Source organism: Anneissia japonica, unplaced genomic scaffold (assembly GCF_011630105.1).
Source record: "Anneissia japonica isolate Jap-2015-1 unplaced genomic scaffold, ASM1163010v1 scaffold493_len2256704_cov171, whole genome shotgun sequence".
NCBI classification, from domain to species: domain Eukaryota; kingdom Metazoa; phylum Echinodermata; class Crinoidea; order Comatulida; family Comatulidae; genus Anneissia; species Anneissia japonica.
In genome coordinates this window covers 929,373-954,243 of record NW_022727062.1, presented here as the reverse complement: position 1 = coordinate 954,243, position 24,871 = coordinate 929,373, and the positions used below count along the sequence as shown (strand labels likewise).

At 34.6% G+C, this 24,871-nt stretch overlaps 1 protein-coding gene across 2 annotated transcripts in view; it reads right to left on the bottom strand.

Annotated features, from left to right (window-relative positions):
* Nucleotides 1-8,612: 8,612 nt before the first annotated feature.
* LOC117113496 (aqualysin-1-like) overlaps nt 8,613-24,871 on the bottom strand; it is a 28,463-nt gene continuing 12,204 nt past the window's right edge. For both annotated transcript variants that reach the window (XM_033256843.1, XM_033256844.1), the window contains 5 exons: nt 20,711-20,817; nt 20,365-20,509; nt 16,605-16,792; nt 12,586-12,757; nt 8,613-8,785 (listed from right to left, as the gene is read on the bottom strand). In XM_033256843.1, coding sequence (XP_033112734.1) covers nt 8,655-8,785; nt 12,586-12,757; nt 16,605-16,792; nt 20,365-20,509; nt 20,711-20,817 — 743 coding nt within the window. In that variant the 3' untranslated portion in view covers nt 8,613-8,654. The remainder of the gene's footprint in view (nt 8,786-12,585; nt 12,758-16,604; nt 16,793-20,364; nt 20,510-20,710; nt 20,818-24,871) is intronic.

Genomic DNA, 24,871 nt, shown 5'->3' with positions numbered 1-24,871 from the left:
TTGGTAACATGCACAAGTGAATATATGAGCGAAGAGAGAGAAAAAATGAGACAAGTAACATTCGGATAAAGATCATTGAACAAACGTGGAAATGAATTAAATATATGGAAATGAGCAGCATTTTTTTTCTGGACACACTATGTACACATTTTAAATGACTAACATGATGCAAGTTCTGGGTAATGTACCTATCTATTGAAATTAAATATCCATTTTCTTATAAAATGTCCATACCGAATGAATCCTCGCCTCTGGTGTCCTGTACACCCGTACACTTAATGTGAAGGAGGCCGAAGGTGATGTAGATATGAGCAGTGCAGTCAGTGCATACACTTGGGCCCAGGGCTAATAGGGGTCCATTCATACATTGGCCTAAAAATAAAAGCCAACTTAATATTTTAAAAAAGTTGCCAGTGGCCTCTCATTAATACTTTCAGTTTCAGTTTATTTAGCTTAAGCTTATTCAACATATTATTATGTGTGAAGTAAATAAAATTATTTTTAAATGAATTTAGTGATAATTTGTCTGTTTAAACCACAATGAAATTTTATTGAGTTCAAGATTAATACTATTTAAAAGAGTAGGGCCTACATTTGTTTTCATGGAAAAAGAAAATGTTGCTATCATCTGCAAATAAAATAAAATGCAGTAAGTTTGAAACATATGGCAGATCGTTGATATAAATAAGAAAAAATAGGGGCCCCAAAATTGACCTTTGTGGCCCACACCACAATTTAGAGGCAAAATATGAGAATTAGAAGAGTTAAAGTAAGTAAATTGGTGTCTGCTTTGAGAGGAGGCCTCTGACACCATAGTGGGATAATTTAAATAATAATATGTATAATAATTTCCGGAGTGCAATCAATCAAACTGAACAACAGAACAATAACACTAACAGCGCTAGGAATACGCACGTGTTTGCGTATGTTTTAATCATTGTGTCGTGTTTTGTTGCCCGTTAGCAACAGTATCCAAGGGGCGTGGCCGGCTTAGAGGAAAGGTCCATTAGACACATGTTTTACCACCCTTACTCCACCAGCACTTAATAATATGTTATTAAGCTCATCAATTTCATGAAACCCAATCTTGCAATACTTTCCGGAGTGCAATCAATGAAACTGATACTCCATCAGTCTACTGTGGAATCAAATTCAGGTAATGAAGAAATTATGTTAAGCTCATCAATTTTTATTAAATATATTCTTACAATACTTTCCAGGGTGCAATTAATCAAACTGAACAATAACACTAACAGCGCTAGGAATACGTGTTTGCGTATGCTTTAATCATTGTGTCGTTTTGTGTTGTTGCCTTAGCAACACAATATCCAAGGGGCGCGGCCGGCTTAGAGGAAAGGTCCATAGACACACGTTTTATTACCACCCTTACTCCATCAGCACTTATACGCATTTAAATCATGATGATGATGATGATTATTATTATTATTATTATTATTATTATTATTATTATTATTATTATTATTATTATTATTATTATTATTATTATTATTATTATTATTATTATTATTATTATTATTATTATTTGAAAGCACAATTTTGTTTTCATTGCAATGACATTTAATTTAGAAATCAGGCTTTTGGGTATAGAAATGACAATTTTCGATAACCTGGCAACTACCACTGGGGACTTTATGAGGCCTAGCATTTCGCTCTACGTAGTTTCTATCATGGATTAAATCAACGATAAAACTAAATAGCGAGCGCTAATATTAAAGAACGGAAAAAAATTAACACGAAATTTTTATATTAAAAACAAGTCTAAGTCCTAAAAAGCTTTTTCAATGTGTACATATACAATTACAGTAATTAGCAAGATCGTATGTGTTGTCTACTACTGCCGCACGTTGCTCTTGTAACTAGCCAGCTGCTCATCTAGGACTCCAGTGAGTTACGAGACTTTGTCTGCGCTGTTGATTTTCATTTTCATTTATTTATTTATTCCGGTAAGCATTTACAACAAATACAAATGAACAAGAATACAATAAAAGAAGTCAAATTATTGCCAATTAAATTTAAAAATAGACAAAAGAGGTCATGGATCATGGAGCTCCCATACCCAAACCAAAGGGGCACATGCATGAATGAGAATCAGCGATCACCACGGGAAACATTGTCTACCACGATCAGGCAGGCACCGTTTTCAGATGATAACTCGTCGACATCAAACACACAGCACACCCGGCGGCGATTTTTTTTTCCGTACGAAACATTTACATGAAACTCCACTCGGGCCGTCTCGGCTGAATCGACCCGAACATCTCATTGTAGATTCAGGAGGTCAAAAAGTCATCAAGCTGCACGAGTAATGAAAAGTGTTATTTTAACTTGAGTTACATACTATGACAATTTAAATTTTTTAGTTAGGCTTGGGTTTTGCATAATTACCTAGGCCTACACGTACTAAAAACGCTTTCTGGGAAAAGCACAAAGAGTAGGCCTAAGGAAAAGCGCGTTTTTCTTCATCACTGATCAAATGAAACAGGGTGTCAGTTATTTTCAAATTGGCAGGTTCTTGATTACTCGGCTAGACCAATTACATGTAATGTCGAAATGATTATTATTATTATTATTATTATTATTATTATTATTATTATTATTATTATTATTATTTTATTATTATTATTATTATTATTATTATTATTATTATTATTATTATTATTATTATTATTATTATTATTATTATTAATTATTATTACCTGTACGTTAAGGGGAACTCAGACAATGGAGGAATAGAGAACAATTTAAAAAACGACGTTAAGGGGAAATAACAGAAGATATTCCCTAGTTATTATTTATAGGAGGTTCTTCATTCAAGCCTTAGCTAGGCCAAGGTAATTAATGCTGAAATTATTATTATTATTATTATTATTATTATTATTATTACCTGTACCTTAAGGGGAACTTAGACAATGGAGAAATTAGAGAACAATTAAAAAAACGACGTTAAAGGGGAAATAACACAAAATATATTCCCCTTGATCGATTATTATTTATAGGCCTAGTAAATAGTACGGTATCTGTAGGTTCTTCATTACAATGTAATTAAAGCTGAAATGATTATTATTATTATTATTATTATTATTTAACATAATTACATTACAATGATAGTTTGGACAAGTTCAATAACGCCGGAATGGTATATTATTTATTTAATAATATTTCGCTTATGCGCTCTATTTTTCATTTCATGCTTCAATTTTGTCTCATTTTTTCCCCAAAAATTTCAGTCCATGAAGCGTGACTGTTGGTGTCAGCCTATGACCACAGGCCTATATAAGGAGGGGCCTAGGTAAGACCTCAGACTGTAGTTAGGCCTATAGTTTATCCTCTTTCTCTCCAGCCTTTGGTATTACTGCACTTATCTACACTTTATAACAGGAGGTACTATGTTGTTGTTGTAGACAATATACTAACATTTAATAACATCCAAGAAGGTCACAGTTAGTTACACACGTAGGCCTACATCCCATAAATCCGTGAGATTTCATAGGCCCACCGTAGGTAAACATAGAAAGAGCAATAATAGTAAAACTCGAGCGTCACGACATTGGGAAGTGTCTGCTCTTGTTCCTCGTATCGTACTCACTCGTGTCAATCCGAGATGGCACGAGTGAAGTTTCATGCAAATGTTTCGTACGGAAAAAAAAAAATCGCCACCCGGCGGCAATATTTGTTTTTCCTATATGAGAATTGCTAATGAAGGAAAATTAAGCAGCCTGATTTACTGTTCTACGTCAGCTACGTCACGTGACTCCTCAAATTCAGTCAAGCATTGTATGAAAAATAGACAAGCTCCAGAGTGCGAATGAGCAGGACTTGGCTGTTAGGACTTTTAATTGTTACCAGGATAGGAAGCTGGCTGGTTTAAGCCGTCTAACTTGAATTAGCCTTATGTGCGGTATTGTTATGCAAATGAGCCAGATAAGCACAATCTGCACATGCTCAGAAAAACAAAACTTTCCTTTCCTAATTCAAGTTAGACGGCTTAAACCAGCCAGCTTCCTATCCTGGTAACAGTTAAAAGTCCTTATTCTGTCTGTCTCGCTTGTTTTGTCTTTGGAGGAATAATGACTGTTTACTCCAGGGATGGGCATAAAAATCGGTCGGAAGGCCAACGTGACTTTTTGATTTAACACCGAGGGCCGCACCCAAACGTTGATGTTTATGTATGTATTGTTACATCCTTGCCTATTTTTAATTAACTTCTTTATATAATTATATATAATATAATATTTTGTAGCTAGCATTTTTATGACCTTAAGTTTTACTCAACATTTTATAGGAAAGTAGTGTTTCCTTATTTTAATTTGCTTTACTTTGTAAAGCTCATAAATATTATTATCCTACAGTATGCTATTGTCCTATAACCTACAAGTTCCTTTATCCGTGGTCAGTATTCAATTAACGCAAGGTCAATGAACTGAGTCTGGTACCTCCAATACTTGAATGTGGTTTCGCATCCTGGACATTTACTTTCAGTTGGTCCTAACCACTTATTTATTTAATTAAGTATATGTTTATTGGACACTTTACCATAGCTTTTAATTGGTGGATTAGTTTGCTAAACTTGTTGGAATTGGTGCCCTGATTGGATGGGACCCTTAATATGCAAAGTGTCACACCCATCTTAAATTGTCTTACTACCAAAAGTAATTCAGTTGTAATTTGGGATCCAGTGCAGACAACTCAAAACATCTTTATTACCTGGAACCCTGTTATTTTGTCCGAACAGTTCCTCTCTTATCTGTAAGTGAAGTACTTAAATTTCTGCTTCAGGTTTTAACCACCACCATCCTCTAAGCTTATTTATATGTTTAACTTCTATCTTTGTTTAATTACCGTATTATAATCGCATTATAAATAAATTAATATCCATCCCACAATTACACTTTAATAATAATAATACAATAATAATAATAATAAATAATAATAATAGTGTAGTTTTTTTAGCGTCATATTTAGCGTTTATACCAAAACAAAATCAAATATGATGTTAGTAACCCAGGCTTACAGCAAAGATATACGGTAATTAATTATGGTAACTTAAATTACAAAAATATATATTATATCTATATCTAATTACCGTCAACAACGCGCTTGTTAACGGTTAATAATAATGTACACAACTAATTACCGTCATGGGCGTCGATCGGTGGGGATGGGGACACGCCCCCTACTTTTCAAAGTAGGGGGACATTATATCAATTGTCCCCCTCCCACTTTCACCAACCTTTTATAGTTAAAACCTCACTTTTCAAAGCGAGTGGAAAGAACAATAACAATTACGAATAACTGTCATCAATTTTTTTTCTCTTCACTCGTGCTCTGTTCAAAGTTCTGTGCGCATTTCCGGACCAATACTGAGTGTAAAAACGCAACTGTTTGTACATTTCGTAACCATCTCAGTAACCACTCAATCGATTTTATTTGTGCAGCGGTTATCAGAAGCTAAATTTATTATGAAAACAACGTACTGTACGTTGTTAAAATTGGAAGCGTGTAAACCAATTAGGCCAACTCAAAAGTGCACAATTTCTACTTATTCGTTTTGTATAGGCCTATTACTCCGTTGTTACTTGACGCAATCTCGCCATGACATCATGATAAATTAAGTAAATCATTTTATGTGTGTGCAATAAAAATACTAATGTCTTGTGTGGTTCTTAATCCTGTTTGATCGTAAGTTAGACGGTAGTATTTCCAGTCACAATAGTGTAGTCGCAATACAACTTTAAAAAAAATGAAATTCAAAAAGAGGAGAAAAGGAAAAACCTATTGATTGATTTTAAATGTACTGTATATGAAAAGACTCTATAGAATTAGTTCAAATACGTCACAAGTTAATCAGTAGATAATAAATCATTTTTTTATGAATGTTAGTTTGCACGACATTTGTAAGCGGACATGATTATGATTACCGGGATAAAAGAAAAAATATGATGAGTATTTCAGTGGCAGATCCAAGGGGTCGCAGCAGTCTGAGAGTGCCATTTCCGGCCAACTAGAGGTGCCATAATCAATAATTTTCTTATCTCAGCTCCAACCATGGTGGGTTTGAGGTGGTCTACACTCCGTCTGGAAAAGTAATTCCCTGGCCACCCCGCCCCCCTCCCCCTAAAATTTCTGGATCCGCCACTAATTTGAAAATGTAGTTTGGAAATAATTTTTTTCCTTAAAATTAATTAAATACGAATTATAAAAGGATAGACACAATTCGTTCCCCCTACCCACTCACACTTTTCACAACGGATCGACTCCTTTGATTACCGTCAACAACGCTTGTTGACGGTTGTTGAGGGCTAGCTGTTGACGGTTGTTGACGATAATAAGTATGCCCCCCCCCCTTTCAAATGTAATGAAAGTGGTCCCATGTGCAATAAGGCTTGAAATATAATGAAGAACCGAAACATTTTCGGATGGGAATTCGAAGTGAACAGCTTCAGTATGAACAGCTGTTGGCCCTAAATGTAATATATGTCATTATTGATATTGTACTGTACAAGAACAACGATATAAACAATACTAATAAAAAGTACAAATAGCAATAATGAAAATGCATCGCTTTAACAAAATAAAAAAAAAAGAAGTAGTGTCCTTAAAATAACTGTTGGGTCTAGCCTTCTGGTAAACAAATCTTAAAAGTTTTCTGTCTCGAAGCTCTGGTAAGAATGATGATTGGTCAATAGAGAAAACACCGTAAAGGCATTTAATAACAAACATAATATATAAATACATTACTATACAGTCGGTTATATAGTAATGGAGTATTAAGTTGTAAGATTTCAAAATAAAGCGGATAAAATGGTGTATATTAAACTTAGCTTACATATATGTATATAGGCATTGTTGAGTAAGTATAATAGTAACTAGTTTATTGATCGCTACTTTTAGTGAAAGAATAAACATTAGTCTTTTTTTATAATGTGCAGGGGACATTAGGCAGTCAAATATTGGCTGTCTATTTTTCGGAAAAGACCCACAGTTTGGGAAGCACAAGTCGGAGTGTAGCCTAGTATATAGGGCAAAGGGAAGTCAACTCGACTGCTATTGGCTAGTTCAGACTAGGTGGATAAACTCGGCTCAACTCACTGGGTTTATCTACCTACCTGCCAGTCTGAACTAGGTGTGTTCCTATTGTAACTAGGCCTGGCGCGCCACCGTGTTAGCCGGGCTTTAATCGTTGCGGGGGGGGGGGGGTCTTGCGTTGACTTCGGGTGACAAAGTCACCGATCAGCATTCAATTACGTACGCTGTGAGCGAGCGTACGTTTCGCAAGCAATGTTTTGAAACACGTTTCCTGGTTACGGTTCATTATTATGCAAATTCTCGCCTGGCTAATCCCGCTAGTCTGAAAGCCCAGCAAAGTTAAGCCGGGCTTAACTCAAGCTTGGCTTATCTCCAAGTCTGAACGTAGCCTTACAGTATTTAATCGTTGGTATACCGGAGTTCTTTATTCGTAACACTTACAGGCCACATGTTCATTGATTTCGTATTCAATAAGAGCTCCAGGAACAGCATCTATGTAAATAAATACCGTAAGCTAACTTAACATTATTTTAGTTTTTGTAATCACCATATATATTTTAAATTTTATTGGTGTAATAGCAGTAAAACTACTGAATTTCGATTATATTATTTATGTATAAAAGACGAAATTTGGCCTACAGGCCAGATTTAAAATATTTAGTAAATGTTTGTCTGATAACTTGGTTCAATCTGATCACACTACTTTTTATTTTGTTCCATATCAAAACATAGAATCAGTTCTAAAACACATAAAATACATAAAAGGGTAAATAAATGAAATCAAATAAATTTTGCAACAATTGAATAACCCTACTAATTTTCATTACTTTCATTTTAAAACTATGACTACCAAATATGCATATTTTATAATGTTCATGTTAGATAATTTAAAACTGAAGTAAAAATCAAAATATTCAAATCTCAGGGTGCCATTTCTGGCTATCAGAGCTGCCAAAATCGTACAATTTCACGCCTCTGCAGCCCCATCCATGTTGGGCCTGAGGAGGTATAGACCCTCCATCTGTCAAAACAGTGGCGTATCTAGAAGTTTTGAAATGGGGGGAGGGGGGGGGGTGATGGGGGGCGCGAAGTTGAAGTGGGGGATCGATGATTAGTTGAGGAATGCTAATTCGCAAAATAATCTGATTTTAGGTGATTTTTAACTACTTGGCCGTGATTTCTGGGGGCGACTGAGAGTGCGCCCTCCCCCCGCGCGCACCCTCCTAAATACGCCACTGTGTCAAAATCCCTGTCTGGGCCCCTCTATTTTGAATTCCTAGATCCGCCACTGTTCAATGGTATTTTTCGAGACTACGCAGAAAGTACTACTATCAGTAACAATTTTCTGAAGTAATTTATCATGTTTTCTTCTTCGTCTTTCGCAATTTATATGTAAATTTTTAATGACGATATAAGTATAAGTTTTATCGAGTTTATTATTAAATTAATAATTATACTTAATGGAAACATAGAGGCTTAAAAGACAAATTAAAAAATATGATTAATGTTTATGTTAAGATAATTGAAAATACGGCAGCGTGTTTGTACAAATTATTCGTGTTTCTATGGAGTTGTCACAATAGATTTACTCGATCCAGATGACATGATTAGTCGATGAAGAGCAGACGGTTGTGGGATCCCTTAGGGTCTTTAACAACATCTTTAGTCGATAGGTCAAATATCTTTTGACGAATTTCACTAGCAGGTACTCCACGAGATCTCAATATCGCAGCCACTCCTGTAATGTAATATACATGTAACAATATTATCTTGATTGGGAGTGGTATCAATTTTTATATCTTTCACAATTTAACTATGTGGTGAATAGTAAACAACGATCTGATGGAACACTCACAAGTCAAACCAGTAGGTTGTCGGAAATTCGGATTTTAAAATAATATCATTATTTTATTTAGTAAGGTACTGTATTTACAATGATGAAACAAAATATTGAAAAAAAACACTCCGTTATAAAGTTATGCAAGTGTAAACCTATGTTTGTGAGAAACCTAAAAACCAGTTTTCGAGAAATTGAAGTTTGCCGACGGGCTGAGAAAACAGACACGCTCATTGCTCCTTTCATTTGAATCCTTTAAACGTTCGGAAGGTATTTGAGGCTAAATTCAGCCAACACATATCAGTACATTTTAACGTGCTGATAGACGGTCTATTCCTACGCTGAGCTACTAATAATAATAACAAAAATATAATAATTAGAAGTTATCGTTGTCAAATGTATTTAAATTACAGATCATTGGCCTCACAACCTTGAATTTCCTGTTGAACTTTGTTGGTATTAATAGAATGGATAAAAATTGTACAGAAATAAGAAAAACTATGCCAAGTTTGGTTTCAAAGACGGAATGTTTTGATTTCGCATTGTGGGATAGAATACTGGCCAATAGAATATAGTATAATCTTTAGATTGATACCAAATACATAGCCTCATGCTTAAAAAATTATGATGTACATACCATCGGAAATATGGAACTAAAATTGTATAAAAACGAACTTTTGCTGTCAAAAATTTGAAAAATAAAATTGTAGCATGGCTCTTAAATGCCTTATGTTTCAGCTTGTGAAGCTTAAGCTAAGCTTATAACGCCCTTGCGACTCAACTCAGCTATGCTGATATCAACTGACCTATTGCAATTTGTCAGCAGCTGTAAGCAACTGGCAAGAGTCACGCGATTAAGGCGACAAGCGCTCCTTGTAATCGAAATCAACTAAACACTGAAAATCGCCAGTTGCTCTCAGTTCCCCATGTTCGATTTTCTCAGCGACTCGAAGAAGCTGAAAAGCGACTGAAAATCTCCTTGCTTAATTTCTTTCTACCATTCTCAACATGCGTTGAATTTGACAGTAGCTTGCAACCCCTGATGAAAAGCCTGGATGATATTTAAAAGAGAGCCTATTTTCCTCAGATTTTCAAACAAACATTTCTACCCATCGGTCCATCTGTTTCTTCTGATCAATTATCACAGTACCATTTCGGTCTTTAATCTGTGCTGTTTTCTTCTGCACTTGACCAATGGCTTTACGGATTCCTTCATACATTCCCTATATTTGTATCTGAATGCTGAGCTCCTTCGAATACTCATTAGTGCACTGACGCACAACTCGCTGTATACTGCCCTCGCTAACCTAAGAGTAGCAAGATTCTATCTTGTACCACGTGTCTTAAATGCTTGATAAAAGCTGTACATTTCTTTTCAATGAATTGTAGCAACTTGTCAGATTTCCTTTCAAGCCAATCAGGATTATCTTTGGTCTTCATACAAAATACGAGTAGAGGGAAGTCATAAACTGCAGCTTTCATTATTCAGCAATATTCTTCAATATCAGCACAATCATCTTGCATGGAAAGTTTACGGTGTGCCAAATTATGTTAAAATCTGGCACGTTTATTAGGATCAGACGTTGTTTCCATGACATTAATTTTTGAAAGAGAACGATGTTTGGTTCTTGGCCTCTGCTTTTGCAGTCGGCTACAAATCAGAGAAAGGTCCGTGTCACAAACTGCACTATGGATCCATGTAACGAACGATTTTTTTAGCATTGTTTAAATAAGAGCGGCGTGTTATCACTAAATTCAGCTGATGCCAATGCTTTGACCTAGGATGTCTTCCAGAAATCTTGTAAGATGCCTATGATTTGCCTTTGATACAAAACATGTATTTGTAACACATAGTTAAACATAAGACATTAAATAAGAGCAGAGTTCAAGAAGCCTCTGTTCATTTTCAATAATTTGTTTAACGCCAAAATTCTCTAACTAGACTGACCATGCTGCCCTGACTCGAACGTGAAGATCACCTAATAAAATTAAAGGTGTATTTTTAGAAATGGACTTAACAGAAAAATTAAAGATGTTCATAAAATCAATCTTTTCCCTCATCAAAGTGTGTCAGCGTTGGCGCATACACACTGTACAGGTTGATAACGTTATTGCAAGCAGCATTTCACTACTACCCTCCGACTCTTCAACATCACTAAACAAACTGTTTTTGATGGCAGAACCTACACACAACCAGCAGCTTTCGCTTTAGAGATAAAAGTGTAGTTAGACCCTTACGAAGAACCAAGGTCAAATCATGATGGCTCGCGGACAATTACTGTAGTGTTCTGTGCATCATCTATCCTAAGAGATGAATTTTCTATGTATACACAAACTTTGTTTTAAATTTTTATCTTTAGTCTCGGGTACATTCTATCTAACTGCCAATTTGCCAACAATCAATCGGACGACTTATAGCCGGTAGAATGACGAGTCCCGTGTTGTGCCTTTATACAATCAGAGTTGGATTGGCCTCTCTTGGGCAGAAGCTAGATGAAATTTGTAATTTGCCCAATTATTAGGAACCCACCATAATTACTAGTAGAACCCAGAATAAAAGGAAGACCAATTTAGATGGTACGGGATGTGCTGCAGAAGCTGCCAGAAAAGTACAATAATAATGTCCACTAAACTGTCTAAGGGGACTTCACTCCTAGTAAACTTAACCATCCCAGAAACTGTCCTGGATATTTCTACGGTTTGAAAGCTGCTCTTTTTGCTAAGCTGAGAGAACTAACTCTTACTACCAAAGGTATGTAAGTCTGAACCATGCCTGACTTGGTTGAAACTACCAGGGAATGTCCCCGCCAGTGTATCTCTTAGACTTGATGACAGCTTGACCAGTGGAAATTGCTGGTACAGGTAGTATCGAATTGCAGCTTGGCAAATAGCAATTTGTATGGTAATTTTAGACTGACCTGACATACTCAGACTTGTTTGTCTGGTAAACAGCATTTTGTAGATAAGGCAGTCAATTCCTGTACTGTTTAAATAATATATTGATAGAAAGCGAGTCTGATTGATATCTTCCATGCACTGCTAAATAACAGGGATTATTTTCCTCCATTATTTTGTAAGAATTTAATGACATTGTGATAAATAAATGAGAGGGGATATTTAAAATAATTAATTCCTCTCAGTTTGCCTAACACGAAAGCCTCAACCTGGATAAGAACATTACCTTCTTGATAAAAATTACTTGGAGAGGATTCCCTTCAAATTAAACTTAGATATGCTACCACTAAATTTAAAACATCAAATTCAACAACAGCAACAAATAATAACATTCTGATAAAAGAATTAGCCATTTCCTGTTAGGCAGTCCAGCAAGAATTACCATCAATAAAAATTCATATCAAACTCACTTCGTAGCAGCAATATTATTGTAAAAGGAAAGAAATTATCAGAAATATAAGAATGAAAAATGAAAGACAGATAAGGAATTATAAGAAAGAAAATGAATGAAATGATAAGGAATCTAAGAAAGGAATATGTAAGATAAGATCAGAAAACATAAGAAAGGACAAGAAAAGTAAAGATTAAGAACATTTGAAGAGAAAGAAAAGAAAGACAAGATGCAAAAATTAAAGAAAAATTATTATTATTATTATTATTATTATTATTATTATTATTATTATTATTATTATTATTTTTATTATTATTAGGCCTATTTTTATAAAACTGAGTCAAATTCGACTTACCTGAAACATGAGGTGTGGCCATGGACGTACCACTCTTAATTGTTGTTTCGGTATTTGTTGCATTATCCAGGGAAATAATATCCACTCCTGGTGCGAAAATATCTACGCCGGATCCATAATTTGAAAATGACGCTCGTTTATCGTTTATATCTGTTGCCCCGACAGTAATTGCCTGAATTGATTTTAAAGGTATTTACAGTCAAGTTTGCTTTTTTTAATGATTTTATTTATAAATTTATGATATTATTAATTCAATCATTATGTGAACTACAATAACACAGGGTATAAATAGATTAGGGCTAGGGCATTGTAAGTTGGCAAAAATGATTTTTAATATTTTAGTAAATTGGTTAAAGACAGAATCATTTGGCGACTATATCCAAATGGCTAAACAGAAAGAAAAAATGTTAGAGTGAGTTCTGAGTAGGGAGTTTACTCGACCTCAATTTTATTTACGAACATTTAAATTGAATCACAGTATTTACTGTCAATCAGGGGCGGCGCCAGTGGGGGTCGAAGGAGAACCATTGGACCCCCCGCTTAGATCCCCACTGTAGGGGAATTTCCAGCAAGTTCGTCGGGGAAAAATCAAATCTCAAGTGCCGAAAGTACAATTCAAGCATGCAATAAAGCTGTAAAATTTTAGGGATTACAAATGCCTAATCGTCTGACTCTGATATAAACAAACAATATTCTCTACCCGGATAATGTGGACTTAATCCATAATGTGGATTAGTAAAGGGTGAAAGGGGAGTTTACGCACATGCCGCATACCCTCCCCCGCCCCCTTCAATGAGTACGGGCCTGAACTAAATGACTGAAATAAAAAAAACAGTATATTATCTCGCGTATGTAAATAAGCTACGTTGCTTTATTGGGCAATGTGGACATCTTGCTAATTACGCCGTGGTCGGAGCTAAGACAACTATACAAGTTGTATAGTTGTTTCAGGTCGGACCGAAGGTACTAGGTACGCCTGGCGTATCTCAAGCCTGTTAACATAAACCTAGGTTATGGTAATTTGTTTATTTGCTATACTGTATATTCATAACGCTTGTTTTTTTAAATTGGCTATCTTAATATTAGGGGGAAAAAACATTAGCAACTCTTACCTCAATCACTCTACTAGGTGACCTGCTACAAGCATGTGTATTATTGTTTCCAGCTGAGACTACTGTGACGAAGCCATTTTTAATTTGCTTTATTCATTTGAAATAGATGCTCACGAACGTTTTTGACCATAGGTCTTTCTCAAGTGATGCATAATACAATGAGAGTAGAATATTTAAAAGTAAAGCTTATGATAAACTGACCAATGAGAAATATATAAACAAAACGCATGCTTGGTCAATGATGGGCTGATACTCATAAAAACAAAAGCAAAATTTAAACAATACAATAGCAAAATTAGAACAATAGCAATGCCCGATCCAATAGTGAAAAAACAATAGCCGCCAGGGTGTATAATGTGTGATGTACCAATTCACAGATTACCAGCTTGTAAACCAAATTATAAGAATAAATGAATAATAATAACTATGAATATATATAACACAAAAATCCTTGAATATAGATATACATGCACAATGATGTACTTGCTGAATTACAATCTAAATTAATTAAATAATACATTAATACCCGTAGGTGCCATAGTCCCAAGTTTAAAAATTATTCTTTCTTCTAAAGATAAACCAAATTATAAGATAGGCCTATGAATATATAATGTTATTAAAAACCATGAATATAGATATACATGTACAATGATGCACCCGCATCATTGTACATGTAAATTCTTTATCTTGGTTATCAACAGCTGTTTTATTCTGGTGACACTAAACATGAGGCCGAGGTGGGTGTGAACTCTCAAGCAAGTGGCCGTTCCCAAACTTTCCACCTATACTTTGTAAAAGACATTACACCACCGCTGCCACAAGCTAAAGTATAGCACCACAAACTAAACTAAATGTGACAAATACAGATGGATACAAAAATGTTCCTTAATCCTAACTCTCATTTGAGTATTTTTTATTTGAGGAACTGACACTAAACATGCGAGGCCGAGGTAGGTGTGAACACATAAGCAAGAAGCCGTCAGTACAAAACTGTACAAATGACTTCGAATCTGGTATGAAGAGATGCATACTGCCTTCAGTGTTTTGTAAAACTCCTTCTTGTAGCTACTAGTAACTGCAAAAAGCTGAGTCTTCGCTGCGAGGTATATCCACAAATTGTTTTTTGATTTCTCGTAGTTTACACCAAAAGTTTCTGTAGGTAATATGAAATGTTGTTTTTTTTTTTTCATCGGCTGAGTAAGATGTATCTCTTGTGGGCGGATATCCTTTTCCCCGGCACATCTTGGAACTCCTTGTCATTTTCTTCAAACTAGTCTTTGATTTTCCTTTTGGAGAACCTTTGGACTTCTTCTAAGGTCTGGCGGATAGCAGTTTTCAGGTGTGACAAAATAATTCTGGACAGAAGTTTGCAGTGTAACTTGCACCCTAAAGCTTTGATTGAAGTTTCACCTGGATGTCAGCTCTTATTGCAACTGACTGGAAGTTGCCAACCTGAAACTTCTCCCTTTTAGTGTTTCCATGATGTTGACCTTGTGGGGCTGTTCTGTACGAGGCTGATACGATCAGTGTAAAACTTGCCCTTAGCGTCAGCTTGAACGGTCGGGGCATAAATGCTGACGAAAGTATCATGATGCTTGCTTTGAAGTGAGGCGCGTGGAGATGATGCGATCGGAGTGACCAGTTGTTGTGTTATTGATTTTTAGGCAATTGAGTTTCTCATTTTAAAGGCACTCACAAGACATTTGAGCTGTCTTTAACTTGCCTGACCAGTTGCGAGTGAAGCCAGCTCTAAGTTCTTAAATGCTGCCTTCCTTCGCTAAGAGCGGCAATGTCACTATGCAATTGTGATCCAGTTCATGTACAAAAAAAAACAAAATAAAAAACAGTCACGTTCTGGACGTCAATATAATATATCAAGCATAGTTATTCCAGCATGTAAGCTTTAGTTTTTGTACTCCATTTGAGGCATGCATCTGCCTTTCTGTAAGTGCTCGATGACCTGTTGGCTGCAGTCAGCAACTGGAAGGAATGGAGAAAAGCTTTGGTAAGGCCTCCGTTTCTACGCTATTCTCCATGTGGGGCAAGCAGTGCTGTTTAAAACGGATGTTGTCACTCCCATAGCCAGCATCAAGCGGCCAATATCCCGAACTGCCTATATATAGGATCAAAACAACGGCTTCCATTGACATCTTCAGCTTGACATCTTTCCACCTTTTCATTTCTCATTGGCCCATTTCTCATTGATGCAAAACTTGAGGGGAAAAGTGATGAGGGCTTGTTCTTGCATTTTACGTATTTGAGTTTTTGCATTTTCACACTAAAAATTTATACTATGGTGTTTATATACGTTCTATTGGATTCCTTGAACTAAAGAGCATAGGTATTAACACCAAGATTATGGTAATATGTACACTAAAAGCCTTCAAACTGCCAAATTTGTGGGGGTTTTTTTTGGCGGCCATTTTGAATATTTTATTTTGCATTTTCACAATAAAAATGTATGGCATTGTATTTTAATAATGTTTTATTAAATTTCTTGAACTAAAGAACATGTATTGACACCAATATCATGGTAATGTGGGCTCTTAGATCCTTTAAACTGCCATATTTGTGTTTTTTGGCGGCCATTTTGAATTTTCCATTTTTGGGTGGAAAGGGGTGGAGTGACATCGTGGTTCCCGCAATTTTTGAAATCGGCATACTCAAAAACCCTCCTAGGACAAAGTTTCATGCTTCTTTCCAGAAGTGCACGCCCAAGTCACATATCCGCCCCACTAATATTTGTTTCAGGTCGGATCGAAGGTGCTAGGTACGCCTGGCGTATCTCAAGCCTGAACATACCGTAAGCTAGGTTATGTTAATTTGCTTATTTGCTATATATTCATAATGCTTGCTTTTTTAAAGTGGCTATCTTAATATTAGGAAAACAACATTAGCAACTCTTACCTCAGTCACTCTACTAGGTGACCTGGTACAAGCATCGATATTACTGTTTCCAGCTGCGACTACTACGACGAAGCCATTTAGAATCAACTTCTTTACAGCATCATCAATCACTTTGCAACTCGTATTATATCCAAGAGACATGGATACAACACTACCTCCGTACCCATAGTCGAGAATATAATTAATTGCTGGACACAAAAAAAATACATAATGCTGTGATAATGATAACTACAGTAGTTTTTGATATGTGTTGTGTGAATAAATGTATGTAAGCCTATCGTTATTCCATTTATTATAAAGCAAGCTTCTTTTTTACATACGAAAGGCAGGGTTTAGTACAGACGTACGGCCTCCCTTCAAGAGGACGGCTTTCCAACTCACAACCAGAAATATTTGTGCAGCGCTACCCCTGTTATTTGCGTGCTCTAACGGTTTAGAGTTTATTACCTTATATCTCATTATTATTATTATTATTATTGTTGTTATTGTTATTATTATTATTATTATTATTATTATTATTATTATTATTATTATTTTTATTAATATTATTATTATTAATATTATTATTATTATTATTATTATTATTATTATTATTATTATTATGATTATTATTATTATTATTATTATTGGCTTTTCAAAGCAATACAGATTTTTTTTTTCTTTTTTCTTGCATATATTTTTCCTATCTTTTTGCATTGTTTTTTTCTGGCCGTCACTTTCGTCACTTCTCATGCTTAGAATTTTTCCGTGCTTTTCCGAAGCATAGGCAATATATCAAGGATGTGCCTCCTAATATTTAGTGACAATCTAGGGTGGGGTGTGCGTGTGAGGACCAATTAAGGTGATTTAAGGGCAAACAATCTACACCGGATATTTCAAAAACCGGTTAGTTGCTCTGAATGAAACTTTCGGGAAAGTTTAATCAAGTTACAAGGAAGAATTTTTTTTTGTGTTGGTAAAGGTCCAGTGAAGGGTGTAATTTTGAGGGTCATTTCAGTTTTTGAAGACTCAGACCTAAATATCTCTTTAAAAAAATCATTGGGTATAATTTAAACCTTGTATAACAGTTTGTCAAGGTCGAGTAAAGAAATGATTATTTTTTGTGAAAACTGGGGTAGGGTGTTGATCTAAGGACCACTGAATGGAAAACGTCCCAGATATGTGAGGTCTCACCACGAAATGATACGCATCGTTGGTAAAATCATTTTTAGATAATAACCAAAATAAGGTCAAAGTCAAAAATTTACACAATTTCAATTTTAATGTTTTTTTTATAACTTGACATTTATATTTAATTATTGTATACTTTTTAGGTGAATTTTCTTACTAAGGCACTGTTCTCTGTGCATATTCTGTAATTCTAGTACTATTATTTGTACAGGTTAGTTTATCTTGGAGGCCAATTTTCTCAAAATGTGGTTCTTTTATATATAATATTTAAATGCTCACATCTCTGGATCTACATATCCTAGTGAAGCCATTCAAAGACCAAATTAAAGATTATGTGATCTACCCAAATATAATATAAACTCAATTTTTGATATTCTAACCATGAGACTCATTTTGTAGTGAGGCCTCACATATTTTGAAAACAGATTAACTGATCTGAATGGAACATTCGGAAAAAGTTTAACCAAGTTACAAGAAAGATATTATTATGTGTTGGCGAAGATTCAGTCAAGGGTATAAATTTGAGGGTCATTTAAATTTTTTAGAACCCAGACCTAAATATCTCTAAAACGTTTTTAATGGGTCTAAATAAAACTTTCTATAATAGTTTGTAAAGGTCTAGTAAAGAAATGACTAAATTTTTGTGACGACTTTGAGTAGGGTGTGGATATGAGGATCATTTAAGGAAAACGACCCAGACTAGATATTTCAAAAACGGGTTAACTGATCCGAATGAAACTTTCGGGAAAGTTTAACACAAGTTACAAGGAAGATAATTATTATGTGTTGGGGACGATCCAGATTAGGGTGTAAATTTGAGGGTCATTTAAATTGCTTACGTCTCAGTTATAAATGAATAAAATTGAAACTTTGCAGAATAGTTTTTCATTTTGAAATGAAGAAATGATCCAATTTTAGTGATGATCCACAATAGGGTGTGGATATGAGGACCATTAAAATATTTTTTTGACAGTTAATTAAATTATTTAAAAGCAATTTGCGTTTTCTAAAGCCCTTAAACAAGTCACAACTAGGTTAAACTCAAAACTACCGTGATATACATGAACAAGTTTTGCTTCCAGTCATTAAATCGCTATGAACTGAAAATGCACTGGCCTATGCAAGGTCGGCTCATATAGCGCGCAATGGTTATGAGTCACGATGTACCTCGCTATTACTATTGCAGCCGTATTTCAAGTATCACTAACGTCGTGGTGAACTTGGTTTTTGTTTTTTGGGGGTTTTTTTTCGTTTTTTTTTTAAGTACTAAAACTATTTCTTTTTTAACTTTATATTTTTTAAAGACTTTTCTTTTTGTTGTAATTTCAACTTAATTTCTCATTAAAGCAGTGGGGAAAACCCTATGTTCTGTTGTTTAAATAGACATAGTAAGTCTAGTTATTGTTATTGATGTTGTTATTATGTTTATTGTTATTGATGTTACCTATAGAGACAATAAAAAACCGTTTATAATCACCAATGTTGCTGTGTTTAGTTACTATGGTAGCAACATTCTGGTTCTGGTGGGTAAAGCGAACTCTTACGGACTCCAAAATTGTAGGAGTATAACAGGAGGGGTAGAAATAGTGTCGAATGATAGGAAAGGTCTAACACCGCAGTTTAAGACACGCAGCGTTAGCCATGAATAGGCTTGCCAAACTGCAGAATTGAGGACCTGATAGTTAGGAAAGTCACAATTGGTAGGAAAGTGACAATTACACGAGCATCAGCTTTGCGGGGAAAAAATCATCGGTAGCATGCGCTGTCGAAATACCTCGTATGTCGCGTACTTTTTACTTTTTAATATCGTTTAGTTTATTAAAGATATGCCGAGGAATTCAAATATCTGCCTAGAATGAGATATATGTCAAAAGGAGGCAAGTAGAATGGGTCCTAGTCAATGAATTTTTTTTTATTCATTTTCGTTGGTCATGATAAAATTCAATTCAGATTATTTGATAATTACTCTAACAACATATTGTATACAAAATTTGTACAATTTTAGAGAGAAAAAAATGGTGTTACAGGCGTCCTAATGTCGAAGCCTCTTGAACCTTACGCCTTTCCAGTGCACAAATCACAAATTATTTGACAGGTCTGATGAAATCATATTCATGAAAACTCATAATATTTAAAAACAAAATCGAGCAACAAAATAAAATTACATCATGCATTATAATTTTGTCATAGTAATGATTTTTGTTTTAATGAATTTTTAATCAAATTTCTAGTATTTAATAAAACAATGAATTTGAGAACGAAAAGCCTTGGTTTCGCCCATATAAAGTATATCTCATAATTGTTTTATTGTTATCTTTATGCTGGTCTCGAATTGATTAAATTTAACATTCAATTATATTTTTACTTATCTATATCCATATGTATATATATATAGGCGAGCGTCATAACCATTAGACCACGGAGGCTTCATGGTTGAACAGATTCAAATACCACCAGATACACTCCATTACACAATAAGTACGACTAGAATCAAAAAGTTGCATATAACGGATCGACGCTCTTGGTCTGAAAGTATTCAAAACACTTGACTACAACGTCCGCTTGTAAAAGTGGTCGTGATTAAACTAACCTTCTACGAGATCGCCTGCTGTTGAATTTTTGTCAGGGCACCCAAATACGCGTACACTGCGTATATACACTCCCTGGGCAACCCCGTAAGTTCTTGCAGCAATCGTACCGGCAACGTGGGTACCGTGTCCCATGCAATCCTGCCCCTACAACATATAAGAAGAATAAAGAATAAGTTTATGCATTTAGGGCCAAAATACATACCCATAGCTTGAGCGCCTCATTACACAGATGTTTAGCTACGTTGTTTTCTTGTGACTGTTTTTTTATGTCGAAATAATGAAAATAAATAAAATTAGAATTTCTTTTTCTACTTTTCTTCAACTTATTATGCTTATCCAACTTACAATGTCACTAACAACTTCGTGCCAGTTCTCTGCTCTTCCATCAAAATTTGAGTGTCTAGTATTGACGCCAGAATCGACGACGTACACGATAACACCGGAACCTTTTCCTTTACAGAGATTAATTAAAGAAAATGAACTAAACAGTTAATATAATAAAACACGATGGCGACACATTAAAAAAAGTTACTAATATTATGGACATTGTAGGTAAAGTTCAGAGCATAGCACGAATAGCATAATATGTGTTCCTTCTCGTTATCTGGTCTTTTGCCTCCCAGATTTTAATGCTGTCTTGCGTTAATAAATTATATATTGTAAATTAAAAGGCGCTTTTTACATTTTTTTATACCCAAAATAATCCTTAATAAAATATGTAACCTCTCTTCTGAAAATAAAATTATAAAGCAGAAAAATACTTGAAAATCAATTAAATCATTAAGAAAATTATATAATAAAAAAACATAAAAACCAACTTGATGGCAGTTAGAATAAATTATAATAGCGAGGATAGTGCAAACAATTTTAACCATTACAATAAAACCCGAGCATACCTGTCTTGCCTATTTTAGATTGAAGAGAAAAATTGTTTATGTTTTGTCGTAACTACAGCTGAATCTAGTTCGGGACAATTTATAGAAAACAAATTACGTTAACTTAAAAGTATATTTACCATCTAATGATATTTAAAACACGTAGAATGAAGTTATATTTTTATATGGGCATTTTTGATATATTTTCTTTGCTTGGACAAAGTTTGAAGAAGATTCAACCACGAAAAGAGACCAAGTGCCAGACAGAAAAAACCCTGTGCAAAAAAGAAAAAGAAAAACAATGATTTTCCACTGGTGCATGCAAAATCAAATATCACAACAAAAAATGGCTTTTGGTGGTTGGGTAGGGTGGTTAATGGCTGCCTGGCTGGATAATAATTGAGCGAGTCATCTTCCCTGCCAGGTTTCTCGGGTATACTCGTAAAACACGATCTAAAGTACGACGTAATGACAGGTGCACATTTAAAGAGAACAACATGAATGACTATAGATCACTTCGGCAGTTGGAAAAAGGGAAGGCTAATAATGGTGATTATGATAAAAGGAAGGCCTACAACATAAATATAAAACTTATATATAAAGTGTTTTACTTGTAAAAATAAATAGCCCTACATATGTTAGTTGAATAAATCTGCAACTATTTCGTCACTAACACCGGTTCCATTTTATTTGTTTTTTTGTTCATTCGTTCGTTCCTTAGTTCGTTTACTTATTTATTTATTTATTTATTTAATTATTTATTTATTTAGTTAGTTAGTTAGTTATTTATTTTTATTTTATTTTTTTAATTAATTAATTAATTAACTAACTAACTAATTACTAATTAAATTATTAATTTATCATTGATAATTGATTTATTAATTAATTAACGCTCTTGCGTTTTCATTGTAAAATTACAGGAAGTATACAACGGTTGAAACTAAGAGTAGATGGTCAACTAACCGGTTGTCTGCATGGAGACCGGGTACTCTATGCTGAAACCCTAAAGACACTTCTACCAAGGTTTAGGTTTATAAATGTTAACAGTTTCAAAACCAAGTTCTTTCATAATGGTCAGACGGTGAGAGAATGAAATGCTCAAAATGCTTAAAGAACGACCACAACGTTAATAATTGTACAAACAAGCTCGTCTGTCATACTTGTGGTCTAACAGGGCACAAAAGAGATCAATGTAGTGCAGAAAAACTGTTACACGATGATTCTGGAGAAAAAACAATCCAAGAAATGTTGTAGCGAATGATAGAGAAGAAAGGCATAGACACTGATATGAAAGATGGTTTGGGATCCAGTGAAAATAGCAAAGAAAGTAGCGATGATGATGAGATTGAGGAGCGGAGCAGAAAGAAAAAAACAATAAAAGATAATACACTTCATGAAATCACCAGCATCATCTTCAGAACAACAATGCAAAGCCGCGAAAGCAAATGACAAGCATGAGTCAAAAGAACAGTCTGAGTCAGAGCAAATTTCACCCGCATTACCAGGCACTTAAAGGAGAATAAAATCAAGCAAAAGTAAGAAAAATACTAAAACAAAGTAATTCATTATTAAAGTTGAAAGTTAATGTTGTCAAGCCAAATGCAACCATACCATTTGAAAAAATGGTATGGTTATATTGTTTTTACATCAATATGAATAAAATAAGTTTTCATTGTGTAACAAAAACAAACAAAGACAAATACTTAAGTGGTGTCATGATCAAAAAGGAGATATTGTACTGTTGTAAGTCTACTGTACGACATTGAAGTTAGAAAAGTAAGGAATAATGTTTGTTACTGGTGGGTTACAATTCCTCAACATTTGGATATTAAAGAAGCAGTTGTTGTCTATTGCTATTCCAAATAAGTACATCCTACAACTTTTCTGATTACAGATTTGGAATCGACATTAAAGGTTGTCCTACACCACAAAATTTAAAGGTTCGCACTAGAAAACAAACGAATTAGCGAGTCTTTTCAACATAGTATGTAACCATGAAGGAGCTGAGTACCAAAGCCGACATTTGGTTGATATATAGATCTATATCTGATTAACTGGAATAAATTTAAGAAAATATTTTATTATTTTAATTGTCCACATGCCGATTAGTTATTGAGGAACATAGGTGTTTTTCACTATTGTAGATCTTTAACATTGAATAGACGCCATTCCATTTTAATTGATTTGATCAGCCTGCGATTGCTTGTGGCTAGGAGACTACCGGTACCCATAGATAATATATTTGTAATAATAATAATTGTATAAACCCACACATATGGGCACAGGATGACCTTGAAAATCACACTTTGGAAAAATGGCTACTTTGAGCGCAGATAACTTCAAAAGTGAAGGGATAACAGTTAATCTAAGACCATATTTGTGTAATATGGCCGAAAATACGTTAGAATACCAAGTCTGATCTTAACAACTATTACCAATTATTATAAACTTCCAAAGTTTGAAGTAAGTTGTATTTGCGCATCTTGAAGAACCACGCCCCTTTTTGAGGGGTATATTTCAGAAACTATATATTCTATAAGGCTTTCTGTGTGTGTGTGTGTTGGTTTTTTACACAGTGGATCATTTTTATGGTGTTTCTCTCTATCTGAGAGGGTCATCTAGCTGGATTTAACATGACTCTACGGTCGGTCAAAGATCAGAATGTACTATTTCCAGTTACTATTTGAATAATCTTTTCATTAAGACCAATATAAACATGAATCTCCTGAACAATTTGCAACCAATTGTGAGTCTCTGTGACCAGTAGTTACCGAGATACGACAATACAAGTTTAAAGGTCAAACACGCAAAAATCACATTTCCCGCAATTTTTTGAAAATCAAGTCTCTCTGACCAGTGGTTATCAAGATACAAGCGTCCAAATCAACATACCACCATTTTGAAAAACGCCCACAAATGAGACTTTCCCCTCTATCTGGGAGGTATATAGGAGCTGTATTTTATCTAAATTGGTCGAGGTTGCCAAATCCATCGAGGTAAAAGGTATCCTAAAATTAGTCACGGATCTCATGAAAATGACTCTACTAGGCACCATGCAAGGGCCCATAACCAACCTAGTTTTTTTCTTGAGAACTGTCCACATCACATTTGCCAATGCCATATTGCACTTTGTGATTTAAAAAAAATAGATTTAAAAAGTCTTATGTTCTGTTTTTCAAGGGACATGTTAAATTTAGTTATTGTATTATGAATTTCCGATTGTTGCTGCTCTGAATTTGCGGTGGGGGCTTTTCCCGACCAGCATAAATTCAATTGATTTTATTTTTCTGATTTTTAAAAATTCTATCTCGTTGTCCTTTTTTGCACATGGTTTTTCTGTTGAACTTGGATATTCTTCAAACTTTGTTAAAGCAAAGACAATATATCAAAGACATGCATGTTAAAATATGACGTTACTCTAATTATTCTGAATAGGTTTTCGCCTTCAATCTGTGGAATTAGGTACACGATAATAAATGAGTCCTACTGTTTCATTTGTTATATATATATATATATATATATATATATATATATATATATAAAATAACACTGCAGTTGTTAACATAAACGCCGGACACTTTGACATAATTTGAGACATGTACATTTATTCAACGAAATTTTCGGCAGCACC